Genomic DNA, 13,509 nt, shown 5'->3' with positions numbered 1-13,509 from the left:
TTTGAAATGTGTACATAGATGTATATTGTCCAAATTGCAGCTTCAGTGGAAATTTTAATAAATAGCATGAATTGTTACTTAATTTGTCTATTCCACTGATTTTCTGTGGTTTGGAGGTGAACCATGCCAAGGATTTTCTCCATTACTCTGAGTAATCAAATTATTATTTTTTTCTCTCTGGAGCTAAGTTACTGTGGGGATTAATAATTGGCTTTACATTTATTCATTTTTAAGTTTACAAAGCACTCTGTCCCTGGAAGTTAAATTTCCATATAAAGCTACATAATATAATATTTTTACCAAGAAGTTGCAAGCAATATGAACTAGACATTCTTCCTCAAATATGGATAACTCCCAATGGTCTACTTTGTCTACATTCTTAGAAAATATTATTTTTATGCACATCATTAAACCACATATAGGAACAGTGTCTAGCATTTCTTATTAGAGTCTATGTGAAAGAAGCAACTGCCTGCTTTTTATAGGGAAATCAGCTTGATGCTTTGTGATGACCTAGAGGGGTAGGATAGGGAGGGTGGGAGGGAGGCTCAAGAGGGAGGTGATATGGGGATATATGTATACATATAGCTGATTCACTTTGTTGTACAGCAGAAACTAACACAACATTGTAAGCAATTATACTCCAATAAAGATATAAAAAAGAATACATTAAAAGAATCATAAAAAGGGAGCTGCCTGCTTTTTATTCTTTTATTTCATAAATTAAAATAAAAAGTCAAAAGTCCTTTCCAAAATTTGATTCCTACTATCTGAATCCTTACACTTACTCTGTAATCATAGGAGCGTCTGGGGTCCTCGTCACAGTCAATCACCTCAGGTGCCATCCAGTATGGTGTCCCAATGAAGCTATTTCTCCTCCCATTAGTTCTGCTCACCTGGGCACTCACTCCAAAATCCACTGCAAAATTCATTTGTCAGAATAATTAATCAGTAACAAAAAGGTCAATAAATTATTGCTTTAACTTGGAAAGCCAATACAAAAGCCACAATGGATAACAGATTTTCATTCCAGCCCAGCAAACTTTACCATGAAGTCTACTCCAGGAACACTGGGAAATAGGCTTTTGCTGGTATTTATATTGGAAAGAGAATCAGCAGTGCTATTATAAATCTACAGTAGGTTTGGCTGAATGTTTACCATGAATATTAAAAATAAAGTTCCATCAGTACACCCTGAACCTCTGAAGTGATAACATATGTAGTATTTGGACCTGCCACCAAGCTGGAGGAAGACCAGCACTATAAGCAACATCTAAGAAATCTAAAACTTATTAGTACTTTATTAGGAAGTCTCATTTGTGATATTAGAAAGCCCTACCACACTGATAAAGAAAAAGGAATTTATGCTAAAATTTAGTTTAAGTTCTTCTACAGATCTTCTGAATCAGATGCAAATATTTACTGCAGTATCCATATCTTAGCTTAGACTATAAAAGGTCAGTCTTCTATTCATCTGTGGGATATATTATATGAAAATATTTAGTATGGTATCCTCAGAAACAGACAGAAAAAAGGCTAAAGTAGACTGGGGTTATTTAGTCCAGAAAAATAAGACAGGGATGAAAAATGAAGTAGATTTCCTAATTTAGAATGGTTTCCAGGAATCTAGAGGATGGCTAACAACCTTGACTGAAAAGTAGTTTAAAGAACTTGGGAAAGGAAAAGAAAATTTTTAAAGTTAAGAGTTTAAGGCAGTGTTAAAGGAAGGACTAAGAAGAACAATAACAACAAAATGTCCATAATATATGAAAATCATCATTGGGTGTTGCACGATCTCATTAGCTAGATATTTTATTGAGAATAGGTTACATCAGAGCTCAGCATTTTCACTATCCCTGAGGGCCAACATTAAGGGCCAAGAAATACCTATGAAGGCCATAAACTGATATATGACATTCAGAGAAGAAAATGAAAGGAGAAAAGACTGGAAGAAACAGTGATGAATGGAAGAAAAGGGAAAAAAGAAAAGCTGAAGTTAAAAGTAGAGATGAGACCCCAGCAGTGGCATCATTCACCTTTTCTTTAAAGACCTAGGTACCAGAATATGAGGATTATTGATCAATTGCAATTGCAACAGAATCACTGTCCAGTCTCTTTCCTTTCTGTTACTCCCTTTGGCTGTTATTGAGTTTGGTTTCTGCAACTTTCTCCTTATAACATGTTGTTTAAAAATATGCTGGGATCTAAGAAATCTAAAACCAAATGTATAAGGATTATGTATATAATAAGCCTGATTAAATTTTACTCTAGTGCTAAAAGGTCTCTCCTACAGAGTCAAGTACATGATCTTTAGTGCATGGACTTTGTGACAGGTTTTTCAGTGGCTTTTCACGTATTTACAATTTCTCTTCTGTGTTGCAAATGGTAGGGCTGGCCAGCAACTTGACCCAGATATATGGTAGTGCTGCCACATGTGAACAGAGTAGCTGTGTGACATACTATCTACCCTGCACACTTGAATGTGAGATCCAAATGACTCTCATGAATTTTAACACAGTGTCTTAAAATTCTGTTTCTAGCTTTGTAGCTTGTAGACACAAAATACACAGTACATTTTCTTGAAATTACTTTTCACTTATTTTAAGAACAATTATTGCCTCATGCTTCTTCCAGAAATATTCAGTGAAAAGCATTCTCAGTGAATGAACAAACTCTCTTCTTTGGTTATATTTATTTAGCAGAAAAATGGGAATGATTTTAAAGTCATGCTAGAGACATGGTAGGCAAGAATTGATATGATTAAAAAGTAATGCAGGGTTTGATACCAGTGATTTTATGTTCTATTGTATATATCAGTGAGGTCATCTGCCATTACATAGTACTGACATTATTCATATGGTATTATTTAAAAACAAATCAACAATATTTATTTTAAACCTTAAAAGGTGCAATATATTGTCCCCTGTGTGCCTGTGAGACATTATGTGTAGTTTTTCAAATAAATTATGCCATTCTGAACCCTGGAATAGAAAGCCAGGAACTTTTTGGTATTTTGATTTCTAATTCTCAATTTGATTTGGATATTACTGGAGCATTATTTCTAACTGATATCAGTTCTTTAAATATTTGAGGGGAAATTCCAATGAAGCAATTTGTGCTTAAGTCATTTAAAAGTTCTTTGATTTTCTTTGGAAAATATGGCTCTGTGATGTGGAAGAATTGTCTTTTTGTTTAATCCTTGTCCATGGCGCAGAAACTTCCACATAGTAAATACTCAATTCAATTGTTAAAATAAATGTAATAGCTGAATCTATTAGAGGGTTAAGCAATGATCAAAATGTAAAACTCCTATTATACTTGAAAAGTTGTTTTTATCTACATGATTTCAGAGAAGCAGTTAAGTGCATCTTTCTCTTGTCCCAACCTCCCTTCCCAAACAAATTTTCAAACTTTGACTTGTTTTGCAGGCAGGGAAGACACGGCCTAAATAAGTAGAGGGGATTGTTAGTGACATGATAGAAAACACAGTAATCTTAAAGGATTTTTCTCTATTAAGATATTTTGGGCCTCACTTAAAGTATTACAAGAATAAACTTACCTAGTTTTACTTCAGCATTATGAGTCAGTAGCACATTCTGACCTTTGATGTCCCGGTGAATTACACGGTGTGCATGAAGATGAGCTAAGCCCTGCATATATATACATATATATATATATATACACACATTTATATTAAAAAGCAACATCAGTATATATTTTTCTCTTTTTCTGGTACTCTTCTTAGTATTTTTGAAAAAACTTTTGGTAAGAAAAATGGCCCAGATTTGCATTTTTCAGACAAAATTCTTTCTTTAGGCTGGAATTACCACAACCAGTTCCCAGACATACTACTTTTGGCTATAAGGAAAGGAAAATAAATCAGGACACCCATGAAAGAAACAAAACACCAAAAATTAATGTTTGTATACATTGGGCCATTTACCGTCCTTTCTAGCCTCCATTTTTCCAACGAACCATATGAGTAAAGACCTGGATATCTTAAATATCATAGCTCGCATTGTTTTACTCTATTCCTCATCCAACCATTTGTTTAGTCCAAAATATTTTCTAGTCAACCTTGTAGGCTGAGAATTTGGGGGAATATGGAAATTCATTTTAAAGCATTTGCCATTTGTATTGGCTTACCATGCTGTCTCCAGACCATTCACCACTAAAACTAACCCTTGACCTGGCTAACCCATGCCCTGGCTTCAGTGAGATTGCTCTAGATACGAACTGGGGATTAATAACAGAAGTAACAGTAAAAACAGCTAATATTTATTGGGTCCTTATTCTTGGCCAAGCACTTTGCTAAGTGCTTTACGTGGAGTAAATTACTAAGTCCTTATAGCAACCCTTTAAGGAAGGTGCTAATACCACCCCAAATTACAGATGAGGAAAATGAGATTTGGAGAAATTAAGTAATTGGCTCAAGGACACACAACTAATACATGGTGAACCAGAATTTAAACTCAGTCCAGAGTTTGCACTCTTAATATTTACACTATTACCACAAGTGAATCCAATTAAGATGACAGGAAAGACATTCTAATCTTTTATCAGTGGTGCTGTTCAGTTCTGTTAATATCCTTCTTGGGTGACCCTAAGCACTTAAGACACAAAGAAAAATTTGAGTTTGGTAGATCAAGAAGATTGGCACTTTCATCCAATTTGTTGTTAAAAATAAGGAACGTTTTAAAAGTAAGCCATTATTCAGAGAGAATATCTGTCTGCAAAACAGTTTGTAGATGGTTTGGAGCCATTGAGTAAAACACTGACTTCTCAACTTATCTTAATCTCTAATGACAGTGCTATGCTTTTTTTAAAAAAAACTTTAAAAATCATAACAACATAATAAATACTCCAAGTTGTCATATCCCTGATCCACTGAACACTACAGTCTGACTTTGACAGAGCCATTAAAGGCCATGATTTGGAAGGACCTGGTTAGCCATCTGCTGGTGTACCTTAAAGTTTAAGGACATCATCTGAAAATCTGCTTTCTCTAAAGCCTTTTTCAGTATCCTGACCCAGAAGTTATGTTAAGAATTCTCAAATCATCCTCTATGAGCAGATATAAGGTACATTGTATATATTACCACCAGGTTTTTTCAAGACCAGGGGAGAATGACTATATGAATGCTCACCTGGAGGATTTCTCGGCAGATATAAGCAATCCAATCTTCTTTCAAACTCTGATTTCTGGTCATTCTCACTACATCAGTGACTGAGCCTGCTGCACATAACTCCATCACCATCTGCAGGGAAGCCAGCAAAGTATCAAGGTTTAGGAAGTAATTCTCTGAAAATATCTGGAGAGTTTTAGTTCATATGGCTTGTGTTTATATGCAATGTTTAGACACTAAGACATTGCAAAGACTGGCTCAATTGTCTGGTAGAATGAAAAAGAACTGGGAAAAAATCCAAAGATCTGTGGAGGGAGAGAAGGCAGGTACCACACCAGGGATTTTTAACCAGGACCTGGGATTTGAGCTAAGCCTTGAAGGATAGGTAGTGTTTGTATATGCTGAGAAAGAAAAACGTTCAGTTTATTGAAAACCGAATAAGACTTGCCTTTAGAAAGAAGCTTGTACAGGGGTAAGTCTGAGTGATGACTGGAGTAGAACAAAAAACACAGTTGAGGGAATAGTTTGCAGGTGGAGAAGCAGGATATGGAGGATCTCAAAACAATTTACACTTCAACATTAAGACTAGATTTTTTTAAATTGTTGTTTTATTTTCAAATTCTAGAATATTTTCCCCAAGAAACTGGCAAAATACAACTCCAAGGGGGAAACTGTCAGTTCCATTACTGTAGGGCATTTTTTTCCAAATAACTTTACTGCTAAAGAAAATCTATTTTAAGGTTAATACTTTGACAGTATCTCATTCAGATTTTACTTTATTAATAAATGCAATTTCTCAGGAAATTTATTTTTGCCACTAATGAATCAGGTGCCCAACTAGTAAATTTGCTTCCCTATATTAGCTAATTAGAGGGCTGACTAATGTGAAGGAGAATGTAACTATTATAATCAACTTCACAAACTTTAAGCACAGGTTTATGCATTAATGCCCATGTCAATACTACCTTGCCAGTAGAACAAGACATGCCTTTTTTTAAAATAAGTGTAGGTAAGTTAATTATTGCCATAGATGAAGGGAAGCAAAAGGATAAACCCCAAATCATGAATATTCAAAGAGTCTACCTTATTTCCTTTTGGAATACTAAGATTTTCTTTTCAGAAAATTACTCCCTTATTTTATATTTGTTCACAATTGATATATCATGTGTTTTTTACCTGAGTATACTCTCCCAAAAAAGAAGAAAAGAAAAACAGCCTAACAAAATCAATAATACAGATAAACCCAAAAGGTTAATTTTCATGTCAACTATATCAAACAGGCACAACATATACACTGTGGTAATGGAAGAAAAGGGGCTCATTTTGAATCACGACAAACATGAATTAAAGCCATTCACTAAGATGAACATTGGAAAATCTTGCTAGTATTACCAGAGTCAGAAGAGCTCTACTGTGAAAGGAATGCAAGGCATTCTCATTTTCCTGGCTTTGTAAGCACAGTGCCTGGCACATACATTTTATACATGGTAATTATTTAGTCATTTACTTCCTATGTGTTCTGATTAACATGGGAAAGAAAGTGTGAATGGTCCCATGAAAATTCTTACCTCAACAAATAACTTTTGCATGCAGTGCCTATTCATCCTTCAGATCTCAGTGCAAGAAAAAGTTTCTCAAGGAAGAGTTTCCCATTCCTTAACTTAGATTCCTTTGTTATTTGCCCACACAAAAGCATGTTATTTCCCTTCTGACAAATTATACATTTATTTGTGTGATTATTTGATTGATATTTGTCTTTGCAAGTAAACTTTAAGTTCCAGTGGGCCAGGGTCATGTCAATTCAGCTTACCATGGTATTCTCAGCATCTAGCAAAGCCTGGCAAGTCGATGGGTTTCGAATGAATAGATGTTGAATGACTAAACAAATTGAGCACTAAGAAACATATCTAATAAGTAGACCGCCATACTGTCAGGAGGAAAAAAACTTGTAAGTAAAAATATATTAAAAGACAAATTTTGTATGCCCCCACAAAAGAAAAATAAAAACAGTAGCCGTGAAAAATGTGCAGTGATATTTAATAAAATCTGAACTGGAATTGTCAGAGAATAGAGGATTTAGTTAACTGGACATTTGGGAGAAAATAGGGTTAAATCGAAGATCTCTAAATTTGAGGGTTCTCGAAGTGTGGTACCCAGACGAATAGCATCAACATCACCTGTAAACTTGTTAAAAAGTCCAAATTTGTGGACCCACACCCCAGACCAATTGAATCAGTAACTCTGTGGGTGGGGCCCAGCAATGTGTGTTTTATCAGGATCCCCATGAAATTCTGATGCAGGCTAAAGTTTGAGAACCACTGTTTCAATTCAATCCCTTGTTGAAAACCATTCTATGTCCACTATCCTGCTTCCTAAAGTTCACACATAAAATGTAACAGAATCTTTCTTTGACTCTTGAAGATCCTGAAAAGTCTCAGTCATTATTTTTTTAAAAAATGCTGCTCTTGACTTGGACTAGAAATCGAAATGTAAGCAAGTGTACACCGACCCCAGATTATGTTCTAAATATTCCTTTTTAAATAAAGATATCGTTGATCAAAGCTCATTTTCCTGTGATTTGATTACGTCTCCTATAGGGGGAGGCAGCAACAATTCTGGTAACTGTAGCATGGGTCTCATTTAGCCTCTAAAATTTATATCTTCATTGATTTGTAATTCATGATGCTATAGGCATGAAGCCTAAGAAAAGGATGTCAACTAACCACTTAGAAAACAGTTTCTAGGAATTATGTTTAAACATAAGTGTATATACTTAGCAAACACTTAAATTGCATTCATATGCTCTTCCCAAATGTGAATTAGAATCTATATTTATCCAGTCATTATTCCCAGGTCCATCAGGTAGTCTCCTTAGCTATACCTTTAATTTACAAGTAAATGTAGTAACTACATAAAGTTAAAAGCAACAAAACTCTATTAAAAAATATGTTAGATATTTCCAGAGTTCGAGTCTTCTCCCATCCTACCCCTGAGCCCCTTGACAGGCACTTAATTTATTTTTCCATATTTTATCACTCCCATATCCAGGAATCAGAGCACTTTTTTTCCATACTACTTTGATCAGTTGAATGCTTAAGTTTTCCTGTAGGTACACAAAAATGACATCTCAGCTTATGAAAGTTTATGCCCTCAAGTGAGACTTAGTCTTATGCAATAAGATCAAGGTAACTGAATACACACCCAAAGTTGATGTCTCTGGCCAGGGGGACTCAGCTTGAAAAATGCACCGTAGAAGGACACAATGTTCTTGTGGAAAGAGTACTTCTTCAAAAGGTTGAGTTCAGTCCTGAGATCTTCTTCTTCATCCTGTAGAATAAGAATAGACAATAAAATTCCGAAGCTATGCCACTCAATGACTATGGGACCCTAAACTATAGTAGATCAAAGAAGGAGAATCCTATGGCAACCCATTATATCCCACAGCAATTTATAATAAGATCTCAACTAGAATTGTCAGGATGGAGATCTGGGGTTAACTGGGAATTGGGGAGAAAATAAAGGTTAATTAAATATCTTTTAATTCAATGGTTCTTTAAGTGTGATCCCTGGACCAGCAGCAATGGCCACTGTGTAAAGTTTTCACTAACTGGAATCACCCAATTAAAGTGTAAAATTCAATGGTTTTTAGCATATTTACAAAATTATTCAACCATCACCACAATCAATTTTAGAACATTTTTATCACCCCAAGAGGAAACCCCATACCCTTTAGCTATCACCCCCAAATTCTGCCACACACATTCCAGCTTTAGGCAACCACAAATATATTTTCTATCTCTGTAGATTTATCTATCTTTAACATCTTATATAAATGAAAATCATACAGTATGTGAACTTTTGTGACTAGCTTTTTTTCCCCAGAATTCATCCATTTGTAATACATATCAGTATTTCATTCCTTTTCATTTACCATTCATCAACTGAAGGAGTTATTTCTACCCTTTGGCTCTTATGAATAATGCTGCTATGAGCATTCATATCAATTTTTTGTGTGGATATGTTTTCATTTCTCATTGGTATATACCTAGAAGTGAAATTGTTAGGTCAAATGGTAATGCTATCTTTAACATTTTGTTGAAATGCCAAACTTTTCCACAGTGGCTACACCATTTTACATTCCCAGATCAATGATGGTTCTCATTTCTCTATACCCTCACCAACACTTATTATTTTCTGTTTTATTATAACCATCATAGTGGGTGGAAAGTTGTATCTCATTGTGGTTTTGATTTGTAATTCCCTAAAGACTGATGGTGTTAAGGATCATTTTATGGGCAGAGGCATGTCTAATAGAAGAATATCTTTGCCCCTATTTTTAAATTGGGTTAATAGTCTTTTTATTATTGAACTGTAAGATTTATTTATATATTCTATATATAGGTACTTTATAAGTGTATGATTTGCAAATATTTCCTCCCATTCTGCATGTGCTCATTTCACTTTCTTGATAGTGCCTTCTGAGGGACAAAATTTTTAATTTTGATGAAGTCCAGTTTATCAATTTCTTATTTTGTTGATTGTACTTTTGGTGGCATATGTAAGGATCCATTGCAAATCCAAGGTCATGAAGATGAACTCCAATTTTTCTTCAAAACATTTTATAGGTTTAGCTCTTACATTTAGGATTTTTATCCATTTTGAGGTAATTTTCATATAAAGTAGGGGACTAACTTCATTCTTTTACATGTGGATATCCAGTTGACTCAGCATCATTTGTTGAAAAGACTAGTCTTTCCCTATGAATTGTCTTTTCACCCATGTCAAAAATTAGTTGACCACAGATATATGGAAATAGTTCTATTTCACTGATCTATGTATCTATCCTTATGCTTGCACCACACTGCCTTGATTAATTTGTGATTGACTGAAGTTTAAAGGTATTGGATTGATTTGTCCTATCTTTTTAAATGCTGAAATTCATTATTTTCCTAATCATTACAGTGGTAAATATGTAAAAAAATACTATCTATCTATCTAGAGAGATAAGTGGTCTGAATTTCTACTAGCTATAAATTTCATTTCATTGTAAATAAACAAAGCTCTCCTACAGCATCTATAAAACTTCAATTTAAACTTTTCAGGAATACTATTATTGTACAAAGTGAAATATATTTGTAGTATGTAAAAAAAGACTTATTTTTTTAACATCTTTATTGGAGTATAATTGCTTTACAATGGTGTGTTAGTTTCTGCTTTATAACAAAGTGAATCAGTTATACATATACATATATCCCCATATCTCTTTCCTCTTCCGTCTCCCTCCCTCCCACCCTCCCTATCCCACCCCTCTAGGTAGTCACAAAGCACCGAGCTGATCTCTCTGTGCTATGCGGCTGCTTCCCACTAGCTATCTATTTTACATTTGGCAGTGTATAAATGTCCATGGCAATCTCTCACTTTGTGCCAGCTTACCCTTCCCCCTCCCCATATCTTCAAGTTCATTCTCTAGTAGGTCTGTGTCTTTGTTCCCGTCTTGCCCCTAGGTTCTTCATGACCATTTTTTTTTGTTTGTTTCTTAGATTCTATATATATGTGTTAGCATACAGTAATTGCTTCTCTCTTTCTGATTTACTTCACTCTGTATGACAGACTCTAGGTCCATCCACCACACTACAAATAACTCAATTCCGTTTCTTTTTATGGCTGAGTAATATTCCATTGTATATATGTGCCACATCTTCATTATCCATTCATCTGTTGATGGACACTTAGGTGGCTTCCATGTCCTGGATACCGTAAATAGAGCTGCAATGAACATTGTGGTCCATGACTCTTTTTGAATTATGGTTATCTCAGGGTATATGCCCAGTAGTGGGATGGCTGGGTCGTATGGTAGTTTTATTTTTAGTTTTTTAAGGAAGCTCCATACTGTTCTCCATAGTGGCTGTATCAATTTACATTCCCACCAACAGTGCAAGAGGGATTCCACACCCTCTCCAGCATTTATTGTTTGTAGATATTTTGATGATGGCCATTCTGACCGGTGTGAGGCGATACTTCACCGAAGTTTTGATTTGCATTTCTCTAATGATTAGTGATGTTGAGCATCCTTTCATGTGTTTGTTGGCAATCTGTATATCTTATTTGGAGAAATGACTTTTAGGTCTCCTGCCCGTTTTTGGATTGGGTTGTTTGTTTTTTCGATATTGAGCTACATGAGCTGTTTATATAATTTGGAGATTAATCCTTTGTCCATTGATTCATTTGCAAATATTTTCTCCAATTCTGAGGGCTGTCTTTTCGTCTTCTTTATGGTTTCCTTTGCTGTGCAAAAGCTTTGAAGTTTCATTAGGTCCCATTTGTTTATTTTTGTTTTTATTTCCTTTACTCTAGGAGGTGGGTCAAAAAGGATCTTGCTGTGATTTATGTCATAGAGTGTTCTGCCTATGTTTTCCTCTAAGTGTTTGAGAGTGTCGGCCTTACATTAGGTCTTTATTCCATTGTGAGTTTATTTTTGTGTATAGTGTTAGGGAGTGTTCTAATTTCATTCTTTTACATGTAGCTGTCCAGTTCTCCCAGCACCACTTATTGAAGAGGCTGCCTTTTCTCCACTGTATATTATTGCCTCCTTTATCAAAGATAAGGTGACCATATGTGCATGGGTTTATCTCTGGGGTTTCTATCCTGTTCCATTGATCTATATTTCTGTTTTTGTGCCAGTACCATACGTCTTGATTACTGTAGCTTTGTAGTATAGTCTTATGTCAGGGAGCCTAATTCCTCCAGCTCCATTTTTCTTTCTCAAGATTGTTTTGGCTATTTGGGCTCATTTTGGTTTCCATACAAATTGTGAAAATTTTTGTTGTAGTTCCGTGAAAAATGCCATTGGTAGTTGGATAGGGATAGCACTGAATCTGTAGATTGCTTTGGGTAGTATAGTCATTTTCACAATGTTGATTCTTCCAATCCAAGAACTTGGCATATCTCTCCATCTGTTTGTATAATCTTTAATTTCTTTCATCAGTGTCTTATTATTTTCTGCATACAGGTCTTTTGTCTCCTTAGGTAGGTTTATTCCTATATATTTTATTCTTTTTGTTGTAATGGTAAATGGGAGTGTTTTCTTAATTTCACTTTCAGATTTTTCATCATTAGTGTATAGGAATGCCAGAGACTTCTGGGCATTACTTTTGTATCCTGCTAGTGTACCAAATTCATTGATTAGCTCTAGTAGTTTTCTGGTAGCATCTTTAGGATTCTCTATGTATAGTATCATGTCATCTGCAAACAGTGACAGCTTTACTTCTTCTTCTCTGATTTGAGTTTCTTTTATTTCTTTTTCTTCTCTGATTTCTGTGGCTAAAACTTCCAAAACTATGTTGAATAATGGTGAGAGTGGGCAACCTTGTCTTGTTCCTGATCTTAGTGGAAATGGTTTCAGTTTTTCACCTTTGAGAACAATGTTGGCTGTGGGCTTGTCATATATGGCCTTTATTATGTTGAGGTAGGTTGCCTCTATGCCTACTTTCTGGAGAGTTTTTATCATAAGTGGGTGTTGAGTTTTGTCGAAAGCTTTTTCTGCATCTATTGAGATGATCATATATTTTTTCTCCTTCAATTTGTTAATATGGTGTATCACATTGATTGATTTGAGTATACTGAAGAATCCTTGCATCCTTGGGATAAACCCCACTTGATCATGGTGTATGATCCTTTTAATGTGTTGTTGGATTTTGTTTGCTAGTATTTTGTTGAGGATTTTTGCATCTGTGTTCAACAGAGATATTGGCCTGTAGTTTTCTTTCTTTCTGAAATCTTTGTCTGGTTTTGGTATCAGACTGATGGTGGCCTCATAGAATGAGTTTGGGAGTGTTCCTCTCTCTGCTATAGTTTGGGTGAGTTTGAGAAGGATAGGTGTTAGCTCTTCTGTAAATGTTTGATAGAATTTGCCTGTGAAGCTGTCTGGTCCTGGGCTTTTGCTTGTTGAAGATTTTTAATCACAGTCTCAATTTCAGTGCTTGTGATTGGTCTGTTCATATTTTCTATTTCTTTCTGGTTCAGTCTCAGAAGGCTGTGCTTTTCTAAGAATTTGTGCATTTCTTCCAGGTTGCCCATTTCATTGGCATAGAGTTGCTTGTAGTAATCTCTCATGATCCTTTGTATTTCTGCAGTATCATTTGTTACTTCTCCTTTTTCATTTCTAATTCTGTTGATTTGAGTCTTCTCCCTTTTTTTCTTGATGAGTCTGGCTAATGGTTTATCAATTTTGTTTATTTTCTCAAAGAACCGGCTTTTAGTTTTATTGATCTTTGCTATTGTTTCCTTCATTTCTTTTTCATTTATTTCTATATAATCTTTATGATTTCTTTCCTTCTGCTAACTTTTGTATTTTTTTGTTCTTCTTTCTCTAATTGCTTTAGCT

The 13,509-nt window shown here is 35.0% G+C and overlaps 1 protein-coding gene across 3 annotated transcripts in view; it reads right to left on the bottom strand.

The window, feature by feature from the left end:
* The window catches only part of NRK (Nik related kinase), a gene marked incomplete at both ends in the record, with an annotated part of 163,678 nt that overhangs the window by 68,866 nt on the left and 81,303 nt on the right, over window positions 1-13,509 (bottom strand). For all 3 annotated transcript variants that reach the window (XM_082681152.1, XM_082681153.1, XM_082681154.1), the window contains 4 exons: window positions 789-919; window positions 3,560-3,650; window positions 5,148-5,258; window positions 8,328-8,453. In XM_082681152.1, the coding sequence (XP_082537278.1) occupies window positions 789-919; window positions 3,560-3,650; window positions 5,148-5,258; window positions 8,328-8,453 (459 nt within the window). The remainder of the gene's footprint in view (window positions 1-788; window positions 920-3,559; window positions 3,651-5,147; window positions 5,259-8,327; window positions 8,454-13,509) is intronic.

Source organism: Grampus griseus (assembly GCF_964374135.1).
Source record: "Grampus griseus genome assembly, chromosome: X".
NCBI lineage: Eukaryota > Metazoa > Chordata > Mammalia > Artiodactyla > Delphinidae > Grampus > Grampus griseus.
The sequence above is the reverse complement of the archived record's forward strand: the minus strand, read 5'-3'. Positions and strand labels throughout refer to the sequence as shown.